This window comes from Onychomys torridus, chromosome 5 (genome assembly GCF_903995425.1).
Source record: "Onychomys torridus chromosome 5, mOncTor1.1, whole genome shotgun sequence".
Taxonomy (NCBI): Eukaryota; Metazoa; Chordata; class Mammalia; order Rodentia; family Cricetidae; genus Onychomys; species Onychomys torridus.
In genome coordinates this window covers 58,077,582-58,100,381 of record NC_050447.1, presented here as the reverse complement: position 1 = coordinate 58,100,381, position 22,800 = coordinate 58,077,582, and the positions used below count along the sequence as shown (strand labels likewise).

The 22,800-nt window shown below is 39.0% G+C and overlaps 1 protein-coding gene across 12 annotated transcripts in view; it reads right to left on the bottom strand.

Moving 5' to 3' along the window:
• Zmynd11 (zinc finger MYND-type containing 11) overlaps nt 1–22,800 on the bottom strand; it is a 92,763-nt gene that overhangs the window by 14,120 nt on the left and 55,843 nt on the right. For 6 of the 12 annotated variants that reach the window (XM_036187372.1, XM_036187375.1, XM_036187371.1 and 3 more), the window contains 3 exons: nt 21,957–22,116; nt 11,999–12,160; nt 169–246 (listed from right to left, as the gene is read on the bottom strand). In XM_036187372.1, the coding sequence (XP_036043265.1) occupies nt 169–246; nt 11,999–12,160; nt 21,957–22,116 (400 nt within the window). Of the gene's footprint in view, nt 1–168; nt 247–11,998; nt 12,161–12,529; nt 12,672–14,812; nt 14,858–21,956; nt 22,117–22,800 lie in introns of those variants that run through there. The other 6 variants (XM_036187378.1, XM_036187382.1, XM_036187381.1 and 3 more) reach the window with 3 other exon arrangements.

Below are 22,800 nucleotides of genomic sequence, written 5' to 3'. Positions count from 1 at the left end.
ATTTAAGTCCATTTCTGGGCTACAGATTGAGACCTTGTCTTGGAAACCAAGCTAGACCCAAGCCAAATATGCCCACAGAAGTTGCTATGACTCCCAGTGTGAGAACCACAGTGTGAAGAGCCACAGCAAAGCAAGCCTGGCAAGATGCTGGCACTCAGCAGCACTCACCCGTTCCTTCATGCGGGAGACGATGAACCTCAGGTAGGTGCCCATCTCCTGCTTGTTTGAATGCTTCTTCTTAATGCTCTGGAGAAGAAAGAAGAGGCCAAACGAGTCCATCATTTATGTGTCCATATGTAAAAGGCAGGAAAATAAAATGGACTAAATACTTTGTTAGATTACTTCCAACATTTGATAAAGTCTGTGGTATTTGCATAACATGAGTAAAATTTCTCTCAGTAAGGAGGGAATTGAAAAATATGTTGTCCTTGACATAATGCTTAAGAAATGAAAATTTTATCTTTTCTTGGTATTTTAAAATTTCAAAGCATTTTCTGATAAAGAGAAATAATATATGTAACAGAGAATCTCTAAGTTTACTAAAGATCAGTGGTTAAAGTCTTTCAGGAAACACTGTAAACTGATACTACCAAACAGACAATTTCAATATATTATATTTTGTTAAAACATTAAAAAATCATCTGTTGATGAACTGTGCAAGGTGAATACACTAACATATCTGTTTTTCATGCTATGGACATGTTTATCTCATATGCCAGATTAATGGAATAGAAATGATTACTAATTAAAATTGATTTATCTCTCAAGAAAACTGGATTTCACATTTCATGTCCTTTCTAGACAGCTAAGATACTATGACAAATGTCCCTTTGTCAGAACAAAGGCACATGCCAGGCCAAAGGCGGCACTGTTATATCATACTGCAGAGAGATGAATGGGTCTAGCCCTATTTCAATGGATGTCACAACTTTTCAGCCATTAGATTATGATTTTCCACAGTTAATATCATTTCTACTGGAAAGCTTTACACACAGGAAGTTATTTACACACAGAAAGTCATTTTAATATGCTATGCATGGAGGGGAAAACAAGTATTTTCAGATTCATTACATGTGCATATTAAAATATCTAATAAAAAGTTGACAATTTACTATCAAGAAATAACCTCAGATAATTCTTTCATTTCTTGACATAGGGCCTCATTATATAGGTAAGATTGACCTGGAACTTGCTATGTAGCTAGCCTAGCATTGGTCCTCATCTGGCTGATGCTGGTATTATAGGTATGTGTCATACTTTGCTCAGACATTTACCACTTAAGACCTAGCTTTCCTTCTATTTATGTTTCTCACCTGGACTCTTTAGCAAAGAGAAGGCACACTCCATGTTTCCCCTCTCAGCCCTATGGACTATGCCATCATCTAACGCAAACAGATGGTAAGTGGTTAGATATAGGGGTGAGGAGAGGAGACAAGTGCCTCTTTTCCCAGCATGCAAGAAAACAAGTCTACATCTGTTAACAAGAAGGGAGCATGGAAACACGTGCTCCTAGCCAGGTGCCCTGTCTGGTCTGCTCTACATACCATGGACACATCCTTAGCACTGCTGAACTCAAATGAGAAATGTCCATACAGTCATCTACAACAGCAGCAGACACCTGACAGAAGTCTTGAAATGCTATTGACCAGCTTACAGTCTAAAGGCAGGTAACTCATTTCAAGGAAATACACATTCGACCCTTCCTACAGTACTAAAATACGCACTGAATACTGCACCGAGCCTTGCACAAACCAAACATCTGTCCTCTCTGCACTCTCCTTTGAGTTACTCAAGCCCGGCTGGGCTGTCTGTGGCCACCTGGCTGGCAACAGTGGCCTCAGCTCTTTGAATTCCAAGCACCTATGTTCTAAACATAAACCAATGGTATGGTTCACTCAATTGGCTTGAATCTAAGCTCTTTTGATGCCAGTACTACACAAAATAAAGCAATACAATGTTTTCCTATGTGCAACACTCAGATGGAACTGGAATATCACTACAGCTAAAGCATCTCCACTAAATTCTTCTGTCTAAAACACTTTGTAACAGCATGGAAATCAGACTGAGGCTCAGGGAACTCTTCTCCCACTTGTCCCCATCATCACCTAGCTTCAACCGAATCTGAGTTCAGTTCCTTCTGGCTTCATCTGTGTGATCAGGGGTATTGATCTGTGCAGCCATACACTGCAACATTACTGGGGAAAGAATGGGAGTGTGGTGCTTTCTTGGAATACACAGTAGGACAGAGGGTGACAACTAGTTCTTATACTGTAAAGTTTGTTTGCAGCCAGGTGACTGGAGGATTTAAGTGCAATTACAAGTGCAGATCTAATAAGCCTAGAAAAGTAACTATTCCAGAAGAGTGTGACAGGAAATAGCTAAATGGCTCCCCCTCCTTAGCTATGCCCAGTGGAAACTAGCCAAATGCTTTATATATAACCTTTATATATTACTCCAAGAAACTCTTACCCTTGCCTGAGAAATTCTTCTTGGCTTTAGACATTGCACTTTAGTCTATCACATGAAAAGCAGCTAGAAGCCTTGAGAAATGATGCCAGTGTCCATTTCTCTGAAGTCCCAGAACAAGTAAACTCTCCAGTGACAGACGATGGGAAGGACAAGAGCCAGCTGGGCTGAAACATGCCACACAGGACCTGTATGTGCCCTCCTAACATAACTCTTTCCTTCAATGACAACTGCCAATGTCTATAAGCCACTCCCAGGGTTCTGATTGAGCTGGGTGAAGGGCAAGACTTAAGTGGTCATAGTCTATATGCTGTCCTGTGTGACCTACTGCCTAGGGTCATTAAAATCAAAACAAAAAACAAAAACAGCAGCCAACACTGTAGCAGCAATTGAAATTTCACCTTTTGCTGCCCTACTGAGTAAGTATAAAGTGGTGAATCTTCAAAAGCTCCTTTTGAAGGTTACTTCACCGGCCACCTGTGTCTGGCTTTTTCAATCCTCACCCACCTCCAGTCTGCTGCTCATAAAAGGAAGTGCCTCCTCTCACTGTGTGCATCAAATCACTGCGGAGGTTGGTTATATTTTAAGCATTGTGGGTCCCTTTAGCTACTACGGCTGCAGCTTCAGCGTCCTCAGCCATATGGGACTGACCCAAAGGAATTTTACAGGCAAATCCGATCAGTTTGTGCAGTGTGTAGTTTTTACTGGAAACTCAAGCCTTCTTTCCTGCTGACAAACAGGGAACTCTGCTCCAGATCCTGAAGCTGCTGCCCAGCCTTCTGTTGCATATACCCACTCCTGCTGGTCATTGTCTGCTGCTAGCGACCACAGAGCTGTGTCTGGACCCAGAGAGTTATGGAATCTCCCTCCCACAAAAGAGGGGCTTCTCAACAGAAGCAAAACCTCTCTCAGGGATGTATGAGAACAAAATGTGGGCTGCAAGATATTTTTATACCTGAGGGGCTTGTAGGTTTTCTCCCATTACCAGGTATATTTCAGATTTACTATTTCATAAAAGAAACCCACAGAAGCTGTGTGTAGTGGCACACGCCTTTAATCCCAGGACTGGGGAGACAGAGGCAGAAGATCTTTGTGAGTTCGAGGACAGCTTGGTCTACATAGGGAGTTTCAGAAGGACAGCCAGGACTATATAGAAAAACCTTGTCTCAAAAACCAAAAGAAAAGAAAAATCCACAGAGCAAGACTTCAGGGGTACCTTTAGGAAACAGACAGGGCTACCCACTAAGGCACTGACACAGTGTTGCAGTGTGTGATCATTAGGCCATGCACAAATCTGAGTACTCTGAGAAAAGCTACTCTAACCCATGGAGGAATAGCTTTCAAAGTAAGCATGATTGTTGGAATCACTAGACAGACAGCTCCTGACCAGGTCCAAGTGCTGCTGAGCCCATCACACAACAAACACAAAAACACACACCCAAGTCAGAGTGCCACCTATCCCAACACACTACACACACACACACACACACACACACACACACACACACACACACAACTCCTTCACTGGTTTTGAAGGCTATGCTTGTTCTTCGCTGGCAGGCCTTAGCCTTCTAATTAAAATGACTAAGAATCCATGGGCATGGCCTTCCCTGGTCAAGGGCCCAGTCCTGCGGAATTGTCAAACACAGCACTAACACACAGAGAGATTAAAGGATAACTTAAGGGAGTTAGTTCTCTCCCTCCACCATGTTAAGTCCTAGAGATGGAATGCAGGCCCCTAAGCTTGACAACTGAGCTCTCTTGCCAGCCTTCCTTCTCTGTTTCGTGCCAAGGCACACCCAACCACTTGTTCTGTTTTTAAGAAGGAAAGCATGCAGACAGAGCTATGCCCATGTAGTTACACATCCCTCCCACCCTATACATTTATTTTACACTGTGGACAAGAGGAAATTATGTACTTTCTGTTCCTCAACACTACAAAAATTAAACAATTTTGTTTCAGATCATACCCATCTGTACAGGAGTCAGCCTAAGTGTTCCCTTCTCAGATCCTGAGCATTATAATAAGCTTCATGGGGCTCATTGATTTTATTTATTAAGAATTCTCATCCTGGTAAGGACCTGGGCTTGATTCCAAGGACCCACATGATGGCTCACAAACATCTGTAACTCCACTTTCAGGATATCCAATGCTCTCCTGTGATCTCTGTGGGTTCCAGGCATGCATGTGGTAGGTATACAGACATACATGCAGGCAAAATACCCATATGTACTAAATAAAAATAAATCTAAAAAGTTCAGTTAAGTGCTAACCAGCCTCTGAAAGAGAAGTCACAAGAATCTAATACAAAGCATATCACACAGGCATCAGTCCTTTCCAAGCCTGTTTGCTGTAAGACCGTTACATTTACCACAGAGATGCAATATAGTACTCATGCTACTTCTTTTCTTACCAGGGTGGGCTTAGGTAGCTTCTCCAGTGATTAGATAACTATATGCAGGATTTTACAGTTTCTGTCTTGGACTTAATTTGAACAGCTCCTTCCTTTTTCAGAGTTCTTATTGCATTTTTGTATGGCTAAGCCCATACCAAGCAACAAAGTCACCTGATGACAGTACATGGTTCAGGCAGCATCATGTTAAAAGTAAATTTCTACTTCTGTTTTAATTAAATTTATAGGATGCTGGTGTCTAAAAACAAAAATGTGACCAATGTTCATTATTTTCAGTATTATGATTACTTGCCATTAAAAAAAATGTAAAAGTCAAATTGATAAGGCTTTTGAATCCCCAGTTGTGGGTTTATCCACCAATGCAATAAGCCAAATCGAGCCAAATTAAAAGTCCAGGTTTAATGAGCAAAGCATTCCCAGGTGATCTCAGGGGAAGGAGAAATTCCACCGCTGCTCCCAAGGAGGGGCCTTAAATACCCTGTCTTTGAGCAGCTCCAGAGGAAGAGCCACCACTTGGTGGGCTTTCTGAGGGCGGGGTCTGGAGAGGGAGGAGTGGGGCCCAAGCAAAGTTCCTAGCTAAACACAACTCTCCATTCTACATTTGCTAATATGGAGCTTGAAAGCAAAGGTATTTACTTTAGGGTGAAGATATTAATAAATTGCTCATATTCATAAAAGTGGACTAACCAAAAAACAAGAGTAGCTATTTCAAAGCAGATACATAAAAGGAATTTGCATATAAACCACTTTCATTTATCATTTGTGAGTATTAATTGCCTATCACTCTACTTCAGGAATTAGGAAACACTATACTATCCACATCCCCAAAGCATGCAAGAGGCACAGATGCAACCCCAACTCTTTTTATGAGACAGCTTCCAAGTGCCTCAACACTGTAGTCAGTGTGGCTTACCCACACCAGGTGCTCTGAGCAGTCAGTGACTCCCTGATGCTCCCCCATGTAGACACTCGGGTTAGTTTGAATAGTAGACAAATTCTGTTCCTTTGATTTCCATCTGCCTAATGGGCACACTGCAACCTGGGTGGGACAGAAAAAGCAGCAAGGGCTTGCTTGAAACAGGACTTAAAAGTTAATTTTAAAAGGCTGGTGTCTGAGGAAGCCAGAGACACCAGATGCCCTGGAACTGGAGTTGCAAGTGGCTATGCTCTGCCTAGATGAGTGCTGGGAATTGAACTTGGATCCTCTGAAAGAACAGTATATGCTCGGAGACACTGAGCCATGTCTCCAGCTCATCACTAAGTTCGCTTCTCAAGTCTTTGTCCATTTGTTTGGTAAAACCTGTCCCTTCTGTGCATGTTCAGAAGAAGCTTGGTAGTAGGGAGACTTTGAAAGCCATTCCCATAGGCCGGAGGCCTTGAAAGGAGCTTTCTCAAACCTCAGTGGACTTTTTAGAGGTGAGTCAAGGGTCAGGAAATCACATGCTGCAAACCTAAGAGTGCTTTATAACCCAGGCCCAGGACATTATATGATAATGATATTCTCTAACGTTCATCTTTTTGTTTTCTTTTCTGTATTTCCTATGCTTCCATAATTTACTACTGAGTTATATTCATTCACCATGCAATTCATACACAAACATAAATTTTTCAAAGAGAAAAATGCCATGTGGATATTTGAGAATATTTTCCAGTTTTTAAAAAGACATACTGTAACAATTATATCTTTTATTGCTTAAGAGGATCCTTTCACTCAAAAGCAGTGTGTGATATATGTGGTGTGTGTATATAGTGTCTAGTGTTTGGTGTGTGATGTCTGGTGCAGTGTGGGGTGTCTGATATGCTTGGTGTGTTGTGGTGTCTGGTGGAGTGTGTGTGTGTGTGTGTGTGTGTGTGTGTGTGTGTATGTGTGTATGTGTTAATAGTAGTAGTAGTATGTATGTGTGTGTGTGTGTGTGTGTGTTAATAGTAGTAGTAGTAGTATGTATGTGTGTGTCTGTGCATGAACACTACATGAGATGTAAAGTGATGTAGAGTTTAGTCAGATGAGGTGATGAACAGTTATGTGGCACTATTATTATCCCTTGTGGGCAAAATCTCAGAGCAGTATTCCGTCTGAGGCCCAGATACAAAGATGAGAGCAAGGAACTCACCATGACTTCTAATTATTCCCTTTCTGAGATTCACTGACCATGCAAGCATGGTCACACTTGGTGTCCTAACTGCTGCCCATGGCACATTATAGTCACAGATGAAAACTGTATGAATTTAAACTGGCACTAACATGAATCTACAACTTGTCCATGTCAAAAAACAAAAACAAACAAACAAAAAAACAAGACAAAACAAACTGCAACTATAGAGGAGGGTGAACACAGTGAAGGGAGGAGGAGAAGACGGGGCCCACTCTGGAACCTGGTCTCTGTCATTCACTGTCAAAGACCAAGTGTCTGGAAAGGAGACATTTCACTTGCTTGATGGTTCTGCTCCCCTTGTTAATGTTCTGATACTTTATGAGGTATTAGAGAACAAATGTCACACTCTCAGATATTAAAATCACTGCTCTCACAGAGAGGGCTTGCTACAGAAGGGAAGCTGTACACTGGGAAGAGAAGGTCTGTGCAGACCATTCCTTTAGAATTCTTAAAGTAATAGCAGAGTCTGACAAGGAGACAAAGGCTAGACCACTCTGACGAAGGTGACATTTTACATTGGAAGATACTTCTTTTGGGACTGTACAGGGTTCAGAATATGACTTTTGGAAAAACAACAACAACAACAACAAAAAAAAACAAAAACAAAACAACAACAACAACAAAAAACCACTGTCTGCTGTGGTAGCCAGAGCTACATGTGTCTGGAGGCTCACACTGGACAACACCAGAGACCACCACCACCACCACCACCACCACCACCACCACCACCACCACAGAATGCCAGGGAACACTCTGCCAAAAGGCAGTGTGGTGCCGCCCTAGCAGGTGGTTGTATAGTTTTAATAATAGACAATCTTGCCTGTCTGTTAAAACAATGCTCAAAAGTTCCTTATTTGGATCTCTAACTATCCTATATTTTTTTTTCCAAACTTTAAGAGGAAAAAGTAGATTGGAAAGTTGATTCTGATTGTAACCATGGTTCTTGATTTTAGTATGATGATTCCCAATTCTCTCAGTCCAAAAATAATATTCACAGGTATCACTCCAACAGTCCTGTGATTTTTTTTCTCCCCCAAAGCTTATAGGCTAACAAGAATGCAGTGCACGCACAGACACAGACACACACACCTACCACAAACCCTGACAACAAGAGGTACATGACTTTGCAATCTGGAAACAACGTACCAACATGAAGTGGAGTGAAAATGAGACATCTGAAGAAATCCAAAGGGCCAACGGAACAGCTGCCATGCGCTGTGATGTGAGTGGACGCTCTTTGAATGGCACGTGGTTGTCTTAGTAAATAATATAAATGTCCATACTTGTCATATTGAAGAATTGTAGTCAGTGAACTCATCTTACCAGAACTGACCAGACAAAATCATGCATATACACACAATACAATACACACACATGCTTTTCAAAAAGTACCATTAACTATGTTGTGTTTTAAAGGTACTTCCTTTATGTAAATAAAATCTTCAAAGGAGTTTTCAAAACAGGATTTTTTTTAAAGTTTTGCTTAGTAAATTCATGATCATTTCATGAAAATAAAATGTAAATCAGCTTCATGAAGAAATAAATAGTGAGCTCAGTCTTCAGAAGCTGAAACTGGGTATGATTTCAAACACAGCATGTGAAGGTCATCTTTGACAAGCTGTCAGTGGAGAAAGACAGGCGGCACATGAATACACATTTATAAGAATTGGTCAGGTGAGGGACCTGTGGCTTTTCTCTACTGTAAGGTGTACAAATAGGATGTCTAGGACACAGCTGATTGGAGACAAGCTGACTATATCAACAGTGCATGTCACTCACACACAAACACATATGTACAACACAAGAAGCCTGAAGAATATTCACCTACAGAAAAGGAATTCTATGAATTTGCTGTTCCTATTTTACTTTAATACTTTACAACACAGTTTTAAAAAAATTATTTAAAATATTTTCTAAATTAGTACGTTCACAGGAATGAGGATATAAGAGTGAGGATACTTTTCTCAAAGTAAAACCTACTTAGATATTCATGGGCTACTCTTTAAAAACAATTAGCTGTGTCTGCAAAGAAACATCCACTATTTAGAAAGCAGACATCTAAAGGGTTGTTCTTGGCAATGCAAGATTTCTAAAGAAATCTGAAAACTGGGAAAGGTCCACATTGTCTTCTCAACCTTCAGACCTGAGACACACGTGACTGGTGTGACACTGTAGTTCACAGCAGGGAGAAAGCAGTGTTTCAACACACCTGGGACCTAAGGCAGGAAAGTCTTCAGCTCTCTACCAGGTGTTAGAGCATGTGTGCTTTAAACCTCTATTTTTGTAAGGATGATCGGCTTCTGTCTGCTATTTTTGCCTGACTGGAAATAAGGTTCTTTTCTACAAAATTCTTTGTCTGTATATGTAACTATCCTACTTAATTATCCAACATTCCATAGAGGGAAAGAGAATGGGAAGTTTATTCTAATTGGAACCACAGTTCTAGAGTTTTAGTTTGTGAACCCCATGCTCTCTTAGTCCAGGAATATTTCAATAGGGATACTCATTTGTTAAATATTAAAGAAGGCTTTTATTGAAATTTATTTTGTTTTAAAAACTAAATTCCACCTGATACACATTTAAAATTTCATTACAACTTTCAGGTTATTATTTCTTTTCATACTAGAAAAAGAATCATTAGCAATTACCCTCTCTTGAACATAACTATTAAAACAACAGAAGAGACCTAACTTAACAAATGATGATTTCTTTGGAGGCTTCAGAGATGAAGGTAAAATTCCCCACATTCAGCTCAAACACAGGCTTTCTGAGTCTTACTGGAGGCTACTATACATACACAGTTTAGGGTTTTTTTTTTTTTTTTTTAATGTGACTTACAGCATCATTTGCTGTAATTATATCCTTGTATCATAAACACAACCAAACTGAACAAGGAAAAACAAAAGAAAAAAATGGGATGAGGTGGCCACGCATTTGAGTCAATTGACAATGAAATATTAAAAAAACAAAAACAAAACAAAACAAAAAACCTAATCAGAACCCAGCAGAGCAAATGAGAAACAGAAACAGAACCTCATGCATACTATTTTCTTTAAAGTATGATTCCTTTTCTATCTCTTATATAAATAATGCAAAACCCTCACTGTGGTCACCCTGCCTTAAAACTCTCAATCTTTTACTTCAATTCCTTCTAGGCAATAAGAACTGAACACCAACTACAACACCCTGAAGTTGTGGGTGGGTGTCCTGCTCCCTTGTTCCTGGTGTTTACTGGTGTGCTTTCACTTTTCCCTCTCTCCGGGATAAGGTACAAGGGATTGAATCCAGGCTCTCCTCCATGCTAGGAGAGCTAGCTGGTCAGGAATCTGCTGCTGAGCTGTATATAAAAGTCATCTTTAGTTTTCACTTGCTTGCTTGTTTTGGAAGACAGTGCCTCTCTGATTTTTCTAGTTTGGCCCTGAATTTACTCTGGAGCCCAAGAAGTCCTGAGTGGCTGGGATTAGAGGCCTGTGCCACCAGGCCCAGCTCTTCCTCTTGAGATCAAGTTTTTACTTCCTAGAATATAAGAGAGATGTATTTGCTTTTAAGAGGCATGATCCAAACCTGTGAACACAGAACACAGTGACACCAGCCCTGCTTAGAATGGAGACCTGTAGGCCAGTACTAACTCCATGTGGACACCACGTGCTGCTGAAGATCTAGAAGAAATCTACAGCCTCAGCTTTGACACTGATGCAGCCTGATTGATTTAGTGATACAATCTCACCTTTCCCGATAATTCACCCTGAAACAGGTCTCTAACGTTGTCCTAGTTGTCTTTTGTATACTTCTTAAGCTAAGTGGGCTCAGGAAATGAAGACCCCAGTTCTCAAGGGAGGACTGAGTAGAGAGCCCATTTAATTCAAGCCCTCACTTACAAAGTGACAAGTAGGTGAGGTGGGCTCAAGTAATTCAAGTCCTCAATTAGTAAGGAAACTCTGAGTGAAGTGGGCTCAGGTAATCGAGGACCTCAGTTACTAAGGAAACACTGCACCAAGTATGCTCAGGTAACCAAGGACTCAGTTACTATGGAGGATGGGTCTGGACATTCACTGATCATGCCCAGATGAAATCTTTGACTGATGTTAAAGAGGAGAAAATAGCATAAATAAAATTTTTAGAAATTAAACATTCAAATTACTAAAGCATTATTTAAGACATACTCAGAATCTGAACTCATGGGTAACTGGGACAATGTCATGATTCCAGCTAAGTTGCTGAGTAATACAAATTATAAAACAATAGTGCTTGCAACCAAACAAGTTCGTACCATCACCATCAGTACCCTGTGAAATGCGGTATTTAGTCAGCACACATCGCTCATATGCAGACGCACTACAATCTCACAGCATGCATATTCTTTAGTGAGAAAAATGAGGGAAAATTATTGTGCAAATATGTATTTTACCAACTGCACCATGCATTTTACAAGTAATTGGAATTCCAATGTGCAAACGTCCCATCCTTCCACCCTCCACATAAAGTATAAGCAAAAAATAAACTAAGTCCTGATGACAGAAAAGTAACTTCCACAGCTCTAAGACAGAAAGCTCATCAAGAATACTCCCAACACTCTGCCTTTTGCCCATGTGTATGCTCAGTAGCATCAACTCTGCCACGAATTACAAGATCATTATTGAACAGAACTCCATGTGGCAAGCAGTTCATATTTTGAAAAGCTATCCTTTAAAGCAGTCGCATAATCTAGAAATAGGTGTAAAGTGTGGAAAGAGAAGATATTTTCATGTGACTAAAATTCTCTGAAATGTGACCCCTGAAACAGGGGGTATGCTTTGTATGTGCATTTATGAGTGTTGTGTTCATTTGTCACAGTAATCTCAGCAGATAACCCCCACCCTCCAGGGTTTATCATTCACCTGGCAAGACCACCTGGGGTTTCTTGGTGACACTATATTCATAAATTTCAACCCTCTGACCAGCACATGAAAGCTCATAGGTACTCACCCTGCAAACTGGGCACTGCCAGTGACTACTGCTGTCTCTAAGCCTGAACTCATCAGACAAACACTTGGAATGATACACACGAAAACACAGGTCACATATCAACACCTCTCCAGGCAAATGGCATTCAAAACAATACCAGTCATGAGTTTCTGTTTCCCAGTCCTACAAAAAATACAAAATAATTTCGTATGATATTTTGTCAATATCTTCAATAACTAACAACAAAATTGAAACTAAAGTCCATCACAAGTTAGGCATTATAAACAATTTAAGACATTTAATGTGTTAAAACAAGGGAGAAAATACCTAGAAATTTACTTCTTTAAAACTTGGATTCTCTCCTATGTAGTATCAATACTCAGAAATACCTTAACATGATCTGATAGCAAACAGCTCCAAAGTGAATTATGCCCAAAGCCAACCCCAGGTCTAATATTATCTTTCATTTAAAACTACAATACAAGGAACGGTATCTTTTATAAGCTGAGTGCCCCACACCAACTGGCAGCTTAATATTTCAAACAGACAAACCTGTGTTTTGTCCTGCTTTTTACAGATTACAAACTGAGTGCTGCCATACTGCAGGGACGGGGTGCATAGTCCCGAGTGGTGGAGCTCACTGTGCTTGTCTCTCATCCACAGTATTTGATGCTTAACTGAAAATAACAACTAATCAAAATGCCCAAGTCCCGACAGGTCGCCAAATATTCAGGGTCTGTTGAATTTAGAAAAATAAATTGAAAATGTGAAACTAAAGGTTTAGTCACACTATCTGAAAGAGACTGATTACCGTATGAAACAGGGGAAGCAGGCTTGCTTCTTGGGGCTAGTCCTAGCAATCCAAGAACACAAAGGGTTGATGAGCATTCTTCAACAGGTCTGACTAGTGAGGTCTCCGTATAGCCAGGGAAGGCAGAGTAGAGACAGGAAGACTCAGATTTGCTTTTAGCTTAGAATTCATTCTTTCTAAATGTTACTCTTCACTTTTTCTAAAGTATACTTCAGAGTAAAGGTTAACTCTTGACCTTCTTTTGTAGATGTAGAAGTCAAATGAACAAAGGAAAACTTAACAACACCAAGGCTACTTCCGGTGGAGATCCTGACATTCCACATTTGGATCCTGACATTCCACATTTGGGTTTAGCTATCCATTATTTTTATGTATATCCACACTCTTTCCAAGGTTGAGTGGCTTCCTCATTTTCTCAGATGCTAATATTATCCCAGCAAATGGGGTTCAAGCTAGTATTAAATAAGCATTGATTACTTCAACCACATTTGAATGCCAACATCCACTCACAAAGAGCATAGTCAGTCACTACCATTCACAATGTATGTCCAACCTACATCCAGAGCCATGTTGAGGACAGAGTAGTCAATTCTGTAGAAATCTAAACTTTCTGGGTTAACATTACATTTCTAAGAAACTGATGGTCTTCACTGACTAGAACAATAATGTGCACTCATCTGATGGAGCAATCCATTTGAACCGCAATCACGAAGTACTAATTTTACATAAAACTCAGAAAAAAGTGGCGACACTACAAGTTTGACTGAGGTACACCAAAGACATGTATGTGGTGCTTAACTGAATTAAAATTAAAGTGAAAGTCATATTTCAGATAGATAGCTTATACACATTGTATATTAGCTATTTCATTTTCATATTCAAAATTTTTAATATAAATAAGCTTCAGAATTCTACTCTATTTTTTAATTAAAGAACTTATTCTAAGCAGTTAGATAAATATTTTATTCTCATGGCTGTTTGGAAATATTTTAAAGGACATTAATGATTTATATATATTGACTAATAATAGAAACTGCCATCTTTCATGATTTAATTTCTTATTTTAATTCATTTTCACATGATGGGTCAAACAGTAGTTACTGGGATGGTTAAAAGGGCAGGAAGAACACAGTTCCAGCTTGTCCACATCAACACCTTCCTCTTTCCACTGCACACTTTTTACCTACTTATGAAACGGACACTGAAATGGACCTGTCCTTGTTGTTTAACTCTATACTTTTAAAAATAATTACAGGAATGCAACCATAATTTAAGTGAAGCAAAGTACAGAAACTTTTAAAATTAATTTGCTTGATATTATTAACTTTTTTTAAAACTACTTTTGTATTTTCTTTCACTAGCAGGCCTGGAACCCACAGTGTAGACCAGGCTGGCCTGGAACTCACTGTGTAAAACAGGCTAGCCTAGAACCCATAGAGATCTGCCTCTCAAGTGCTGGAATTACAGGTGTGTGCCTCTATACCTGGCTTGGGTATATTTTTCATATGGATATCACAAACTCTATCATCACATGGATTAAAGAAGAAGACAATGCTTCTTGTTATTTTAATCATGGCAAGAGCTATTCATAACACACCAAACACACAAACACCACTAATTCAGAACCTATTAAAATTTTTCTGAGGTGTAAAATGAGTCCATGACCAAGCTGCCTCCAATTTGTCTTTAGTGAACAGAAATTAAATAGTGAGGCTGACACACATCTGTCAGTATGCCAATAAACCAAGTTTACATTTGCACAGGATGTCACCAGAAGTCATCAGCGGCTCTAGATACAGCCTAGTTAGCAGCATGTGTAAAATGCTATTTCAGAACAATAATGCCTTTAAAAAGCAAACCCACTAACACAAAGTTCAAAACTGGAAGCAGTGTAAAGATTTTACAATTTTCAAACAAGTCTAGCAAGAGTTAACTGAGCTAACCTAAACAAGCTAGAACTCCATTACAAAAAAAAAAAAAAAGGCAGAATTAAAGTAAAATAACATAGTGCAAAATTAGTTCACCTTGTCTGGGGCTGCTGTCCTGGAGAAAGGCTGCATACTGTAGGCCTTTCAAAATAAAAACAAGATAATCTTGGTCTCTCTACCATAATTTTGCTCTTATCAGGTAATATACAGGGCTAAAGGGATTTCACACATGGTTTATTACTTGAAGTACAATTCATACTACTTGGCAGACAATATTAACCAAAGTCTATTAATGAGCTCATCATTAATGAGAAGACAGTAGCATGCAAACTTAAGAGTTGTCACTGACTATAGAAGAAGGTTATGGATAGACAATGAGAAACCTCTCGGGGAATTCATGTACCATGAAATGTGCAGTCATGTCAGGAAAACATCTTACTAGCAAAGAAAGTCTGTGCCACCCATATTGTACACTACCAGGAATGCATGTCTGATTGGTCTGAAACTGGATTACATTGAACTGTTTAAAAGTCAGAATAATGAATGTGAGAATGGTAAACTCAATCTCTCACCACAGCATGAAATCTATACAGGCTGCCCTCAGATCCTAGGAGCAAACACCAGCAACAGCCTGATACACATTCGGTTAGCACACTGGAACCAAGCTGGTTCAAATCCTGGCTCTGACACTCATGGCCATATAGTCTTAGGCAGAATGCTTACCTTCTCTATATGTCATTTTCTATCTGTAAAATGAACAGAATGACAGTACCTGTTTCCTGTGGCTTGGTAAGAATCAAATGAGTTCATATGTACACAGTGCACAGAGGAGTGTCTGGCACAGCCTGATCACTCAGGAGATGTCAGCCAGTGTTACTATCTATATATTGCACAAAACAGGAACGAAGCCACCACAAATGAATAACATGCTTCTAATCACATGTGTATATTTCTCTCCAAGCACTTCAGAACTCATTATCATATCTGATTTTCACAACATTTCTCTGAGCAAGGTAGAACAGAAAATATAATCAGCTCCAATTCAGGGATAAAAAGGAAGCTCAGAAAGATGTTTGGCCATGTACCTAGGAAGGCGTTTGAAGAACTGTTGGAAAAAAAGGTATTCCAAATTCTGATCAAGGCTCTTCAATAATCAAAAGGCAATTTTAACTTTTTAACTCCCTATGTCTTCATGAGCAGACACACATTATACTACTAAGCATGTGTATTATAGTGTGCTTTAATGCAGATACAATGTAAAGTGAATCCTCTACCATTATAGGTTTAATTTAATTCTGTTAACAAATTCAGTTAATCATTTACATGGGAGGATATGATGGTTACATTTTTTTAGTGATTTTAAGTTTTGAAAATAAGTTACAATATTGCTCAGTGAAACAGACTTCAGAAGGAGAAAGGGCCAAACAGCAGGAACTCACATACACAGCAGTCCACCAGCACATGATGAGAAGGATAGACCCACCCAAAATACTGAGCAAACAGACTCTTGACGGAGTCACTTCTCAGTAAATCACAGCTTAAAATCACAGAATACTCTAGTGTAACTGGTTTCTAGTTAACTAACAATTTCCAGCATTTACTTACTAGTTAAGAAATAAAGGGTTGTTTACTTCTTTTTGTAACCAAGGTTGGGAATGAATATTCAAAGAAAAAAATATATATAATATACATACATAAATGACATAAAGATAACAAAAACATTTCAATTTTTAAACACAAACAGCATCAACATACAATGAAATTTGTGTTTAGGGTATTTGAAACAACAAACGAGACAGGCGGTGGTGGCGCACACCTTTAATCCAGCACTCAGGAAGCATAGACAGGTAGATCTCTGTGAGTTCGAGGCCAGCCTGGTCTATAGAGCTAGTTCCATAGTTCCAGGACAGCCAAGACTACATAGAGAAACTCTGTGTCAAACCCCTCCTCCCCCTAAAAAGAAAAAAGAAACAAAAGCCTAATGACAAATATAACTATAACAAAAAGGGTAAAAATTTAATTGTTTTTAAAATTAATTCTTAAATTTACATGCTTTATATATGCAATGTACTGGAATGTCTAGTTAGGTTGGATTCAGCAGCCTCTCAACATGATTCCTCAAGGATGAAGCCAGGGAAGCCCCTCTTGCTGTGGCTTCAGGCTGTAAGGTCTGTGAGGAACAAGGCCATCAATTCTAATCCAATGTTTTACCTAAGAGGCATGAACTTAGCTAAATTTCAAGATAAATATAAATCAACCCTTCTTACAAGCTGGCATTTGAGTTGGAAATAACAGGTGATGGCACTCCCTCAAAGTGTCTATCTTGCCCCACTGGGGGTGGGATTTTAGCCCATTCATTGCTAACATAAGATGCTCATCTCTTTAGGAAACCACAAAATACGTATTTCCATTAATTATGCTTTTAAAAAATATCAAGAACTTAAGACAATTGAGAAGTGAAAAATACAGAGAGAAAAATGTAGAATGCCCCTTTTCATTTAGAATGATGCTCTCAGGCCTGAGAGTGACCTGAAGTCCTGATGTTAGGAATGATTCACTTGAAAGTGCGCCACGGCATTTAGTCTGGACTCACTGCAGGAGAACAAGAGAGCAGAGTATTATACATGAAACTGCAATCTGTGGCTCTCAGCAGATGCCTGATCCCTATACTGCCATGAACTATGAAAGAAATGAGGTCCTGAGTCCAAATCCAGCAGCAGGTCTATAAATGGAGAAAGGAGGTTTACAAGCAACATCATTTTTATAAAAGATTTTTAAGCCATAGTCAACACTAGCAACTAAATTCCTTACTGTCAGATCAAAATCACTTACAAATAAAAGTGTGGCCTTGTCCTGGGAACTGTCAATAAAGTTGGAACTCACCAACAGTTCATAATAATCACTGGTTTCAAGATACATTTGTATATATTTCATCTGCAAATGATCCAAAACTCAAGGTTACCTGCTTCCTATGTTACAATAAGTATTTTGGAAACACCTTCCTACCCTTTGTTGAGCACTTTATAAACAAAGGCTAATTTGTAAGACATTAACTTATTGATTACAAAGATAACTCATAAATCCTAAACTTCAGTCCTCTAGCAAGTGGTAAAACTCTGCCCAAGAAATATAGTTCTCAAAATTTAAGAATAAAGGGGATGTAATATTGGAAATATGGCCTCCCATCATGTGTACTTTAGAGTAAGCAGATGATAAAGCATTCTATGAATATGAGCATGTACGCATGTATACATGAGCATGTATGCATGTATACATTCAAGCATGTGTGTGTACATGTGTATGTATGCATTCATTAATTATTTTGCAAAAATAAAAAAAGGACACTCTGCTAGCTTTAAAAACTCAAAAGAGAAAAGGTGTTGACATGACAAAGTATTAAATAAATGTTCAGATAGCAAAAAGGCACTCCATGTCCCCTTACCAACAGAACTTCAAAAGCTAAGAAAACCATGTTTATAAGAACTACTCAGACCCTATCAGTTAATGTCAATGTTATTACCAGTCTAGGAGTTTTCAGATGGCCACAAAAATTCCTGTGTGTTTTTCAAGTACTGTGGATATGTCATTTAGAAAGCAGATTGATGTGTATACTTATTTATCAACTACTGTGTAAGCAGGCCATTTAGTAACAGGAGTAGTCTTGTGAATGACTGATGCTTTATTCCACTATCTCATATACACATATGAGAATCAACATGAAGATACTTAGACACTAAACATTTTTACCATAGTTTCTCCAACAGAATTGGGCTTACACAGGGAGCTGCAAATTGTGTAAGATCACCAATGAAAAACGGCTGAGAATATGCTAGAAGGAGGAATTTTAGTAACCCAGGGGCCTCTGCCTTTGTATTATAATATACTGGCTTCCTCAAAGACAGATATAATTTCATATAGGACAGGGAGGTTTTAGGACATGATTGCTGTACTTAATAAAAATCATGGTCCAGAGATGCATGTCTTTTGACTGTTTCAAGAGGAAAAGAGGTAATAGGAGTGTATTAGCAATTTAATACCAACAAACTGACTTTTAAGCTCCTTTTACCATAGATGTGTGGGAGAAAGGAAAACTATACTAATTGGCTTCTCTTTCTCCACACACTGATGGGAGGGAAGACAAGCATCGTCCAACTTCTGCTACATAAAATAACTCGGGAGACAAAGCCTGTAAGACTCAAGAAGTAATCCTGTTTACTCACTTCTGATACTACAGCTTCTCTCTTCAGAGGAATAAGAAGAGCATTAGCACCTAATCTTAATCAACAGAACCCTCTTATTGAAGCCTATCATAACCTGAACGATGTGTTCAACATACACACTGCACTCTAAAACTCAAGTCTGTAGGGCACCAAAGCAACTGACACCACTAAGTAGTGAAACTATAACGCCCCAAATGCCCTGGCCCCAGAACTTCGTATAAATTAGAAAAGGTGGCCCTTCCTTCCATCAAACATTCTTGAGGTATACTTTTTATTCAGGAGAGAACTTTTAAATAACATAGTGTCTGTGGTGTGGAGGGCATTTACTAATTTGTCAGTTCACAGTTTAGACCTGCCTCCTGCGCAGATGACAGAGTTAAATAAAAAATACACAAAGCCGGGGCAGTGCAGAATCTCCTATTGTGATATAGGTGACACAGTTTATCACAGGGGCTTGTGGGGTGTCATAGGGCATGAGGACACTCACTGCCAAGACAAAGGGTGTTATCTCAGCCCAGGTGGTAAAATACTCATTTCGTCAGCCAGCTTCATTGTTTCATAACTTCAACAAGAGCTACTTTTCAAGGGCAGGCAAGCTCTTCACAGTATTTATATTGGAGAATACTGGTTATGAAGTAAATAGTATAAAAAGACTGCTTATAGCTAGTAAACCCAAACTGATGCTTTCACTATACTGTCTACAGACACTATTTTAATCACTTTAAAGTTTTAATTTTTAAGTAATAACTACAACTTTCTAGGGTAAGTGTGATGCCTTGATACACACACACACACACACACACACACACACACACACACACACACACAAATATCCATACATATATAGTGGAATGACCACATCAGGCTAATTAACACATCCATTTAAAGTCCAGTTCTTAGCTGTTTTGAAATTATACACTATATTATTATTAACTGTATTACCTTTCTACACAAGAGGTCATTACTAAGTATACTTATTTACTGGTCAAAACACTTGCTTTGAATATATTTGTGTATATATTCACTGCTGAATGAGTGAATTTTCACTTAATCCTTGTGGTTTTTGAATGAGAATGGCCACCACAGGCTCATATATTTGCACGCTTGGTTCCCAGTTGGTGAATTTTTTAAGAAGGATAGGAAGGTGTTGCCTTGTTTGAAGTATGTCATTGGGGATAGGCTTTGAAGTTTCAAAAGCCCCCACCAGGCCCAGTGTCTTTCTTTGTCTGCCTGTCTGCCAGTGGGTCAGGATGTAAGTAAGCTCTTAGCCCCTTGCTTGCCTGCCTGACACCATGCTCCCTGCCATTATGATAATGGACTAACCCTCTGAAACTATAAACAAGCCCCCAATTAAATACTTTCTTTTATAAGAAAGCCTTGTCTTAGACATGATGTCTCTTAATCTTTGATTAAATGAAATAAATATTAATATGCGCCCATTACAGCTGAGGACTGAATCAATGATGTTTAAACAATTCCAGACATGTAAGCAAGGAATGCTTAAGATGGACATTATCTCATTCCATATACTACTTTATCCTTGAGTCTTTATGGTTATATATCTTATAATAAAAGCAAAAGTTTGACATGCTCAGTTATATTACATGTGCATATTGCTCTATCTTGGGACAGGATACACCATCTTCTCTGGACTGTGCTGAGTCACACTGGACTCAGTTTCTACCTTTGCTCTATCTTGGGACAGGATACACCATCTTCTCTGGACTGTGCTGAGTCACACTGGACTCTCAGTTTCTACCTTTGCTCTATCTTGGGACAGGATACACCATCTTCTCTGGACTGTGCTGAGTCACACTGGACTCAGTTTCTACCTTTGCTCTATCTTGGCTCACGCCATCTTGGCCATTGCCCCACCAAAGCTTCCAGCTACAGCAGGACTTGAAAGGAAACTGCTCTGGTGGCAACAGGAACACTTCTCAGGAATAGTCCAGTGAACAAACTAATTGCACTGATACAAGTAACAACATCACCCCAGGTTTTCTGAGGCTTTGACATATAAATAAATAAAACTGACAAAACTGTCGGGCCTGAACAACTTCCTACATTTAGAATGATCAGAGACCCATGGTGGTAGTCCTTCAGCCTCACTGAACCCATGGGCTTGTCTGTCTCCAGAAAAATGAAATGAAGCAAAAACTTTCAGGACATTTTCCCACAATGAACCAGTTTTTGAAGATTTTATGAAATTTTCAAATTTTAGATTTTTAGAGAATTATTAAATCCCCCAAAATGTACATTTAAAACCTATTATCTGAAGTGATGTTTATTATAATAACTAAGACATTTCCAATTAGTTGGTTAAAATATCAAAAAAATATGATAGGGAGATAGAAATACCACACATGAAATCAATCTTTATGCAAGAAGAAAGGACTTCTCCATGTGCTTCTCAGCATAAAGCCGTGTCCTGAAAGGACACAATCATGCACACCCTCCCATAAGAGGCATCACAGCTGGAGCCAAATGAAGGTACAAAAGAAGTAACTTTATATCCATCCTGATTGACTTATGGTTAGGCCTGAAGCCTGCCAGTAGTCACTGGTCAGTGTGGACCAGGGCCAGTCATGCTAACATCTGGGACCTTTGTATTGTGCATGAAAACTCTGCTGTAAGCCTGGATTGGGGTTTGATGCCATCCAAGTGAGCATTTCTAAATAAGCAATGTGTCGCTTTCCATCTGTCTAGGCAGTATAAACACTGTCCTGCACTGAAACATGTTTTAAACTAATATTAGTTGAAGAAAGCACCAAAAGTACCATGATTTATATGCACATTTAGTTTTATTTTTAAGATGCAAGACAATAGACAGAATAGCAGAATTTTTGTAAAAGTTAGTTTTCTCCTAAGGAATCACAAGGAAACTATCAATACAGAGCTTTAGTGTTAATAAAAATGTTAAGAATTGTTAAATTTCTGACAATGGATTTCTATAGGTTATATTAATATTCAAAAAACCCAAAAGTCCAAATTTCTGAATTTATCAAATTAAATATACTTACAATCTCATCACCTGGTAACCAATATCCTTCTTGCTCAATACCAGCTTTTGAGCCTTTGCAGCCCACTGTTAGAGTTTCGACAATAAGACCATCTTTCACAGCTAAGCTCAGCTGACGGGTGGTCTCTTTGGGATGCATACCGTGGACTCGGGACATATACCTGAACACAGAGGAAACACAAAGTTAGAAATTTCCAGTGATGCCAACTCAAAAGGAGTAAACCCCCCCCCCCAAAAAAGGAAGGGCCATTTGTTCATTTGTTCCTATTTTATTATGACTTATATTTATTACATTTATGGAAAGAACAAAGGACAGGAAGTAGAGAAGAATGGGGGAAGGAGGGGAAGGAGCAGGGAAGAGAGGAAGGGAGGGAGACAGGGAGGGAGAGAAGAGAGGAAGGGAGAGAGGGAGGGAGAGAACAGAGGGAGGGAGAGAGGGAGGGAAGGAGGGAGGGAGAGAGGGAGGGAGGGAGAGAGGGAGGGAGGGAGGGAGGAAGGAAGGAAGGGGAAAAGTGTCCTTCAATTCTACTTTTTTTTTTTTTGCTATTTTTTTCATGGAAAATGATGAATTAGGCAAAGAATTTATTTCCAAGCTCTTCAAAGATTATTACAAACAAAAAGTTTCCTTCTAAAAGTGTCCCAAGTTAAATCAAAAGCACATCACCCTAATAAAGTACTTGTAACATGAGTTGTTTTAGGTTGCAACATTTTAACATTTTGTTTTTAGCCATTTGCAATGTTTTGAATTTCATCACAATTTAAACATTTTCAAAGACATAAACATTTTTTAAAGGTAATAAGTACATTTTTTAAAGCTACAAACACAATTATAAAGTAAAGGAACT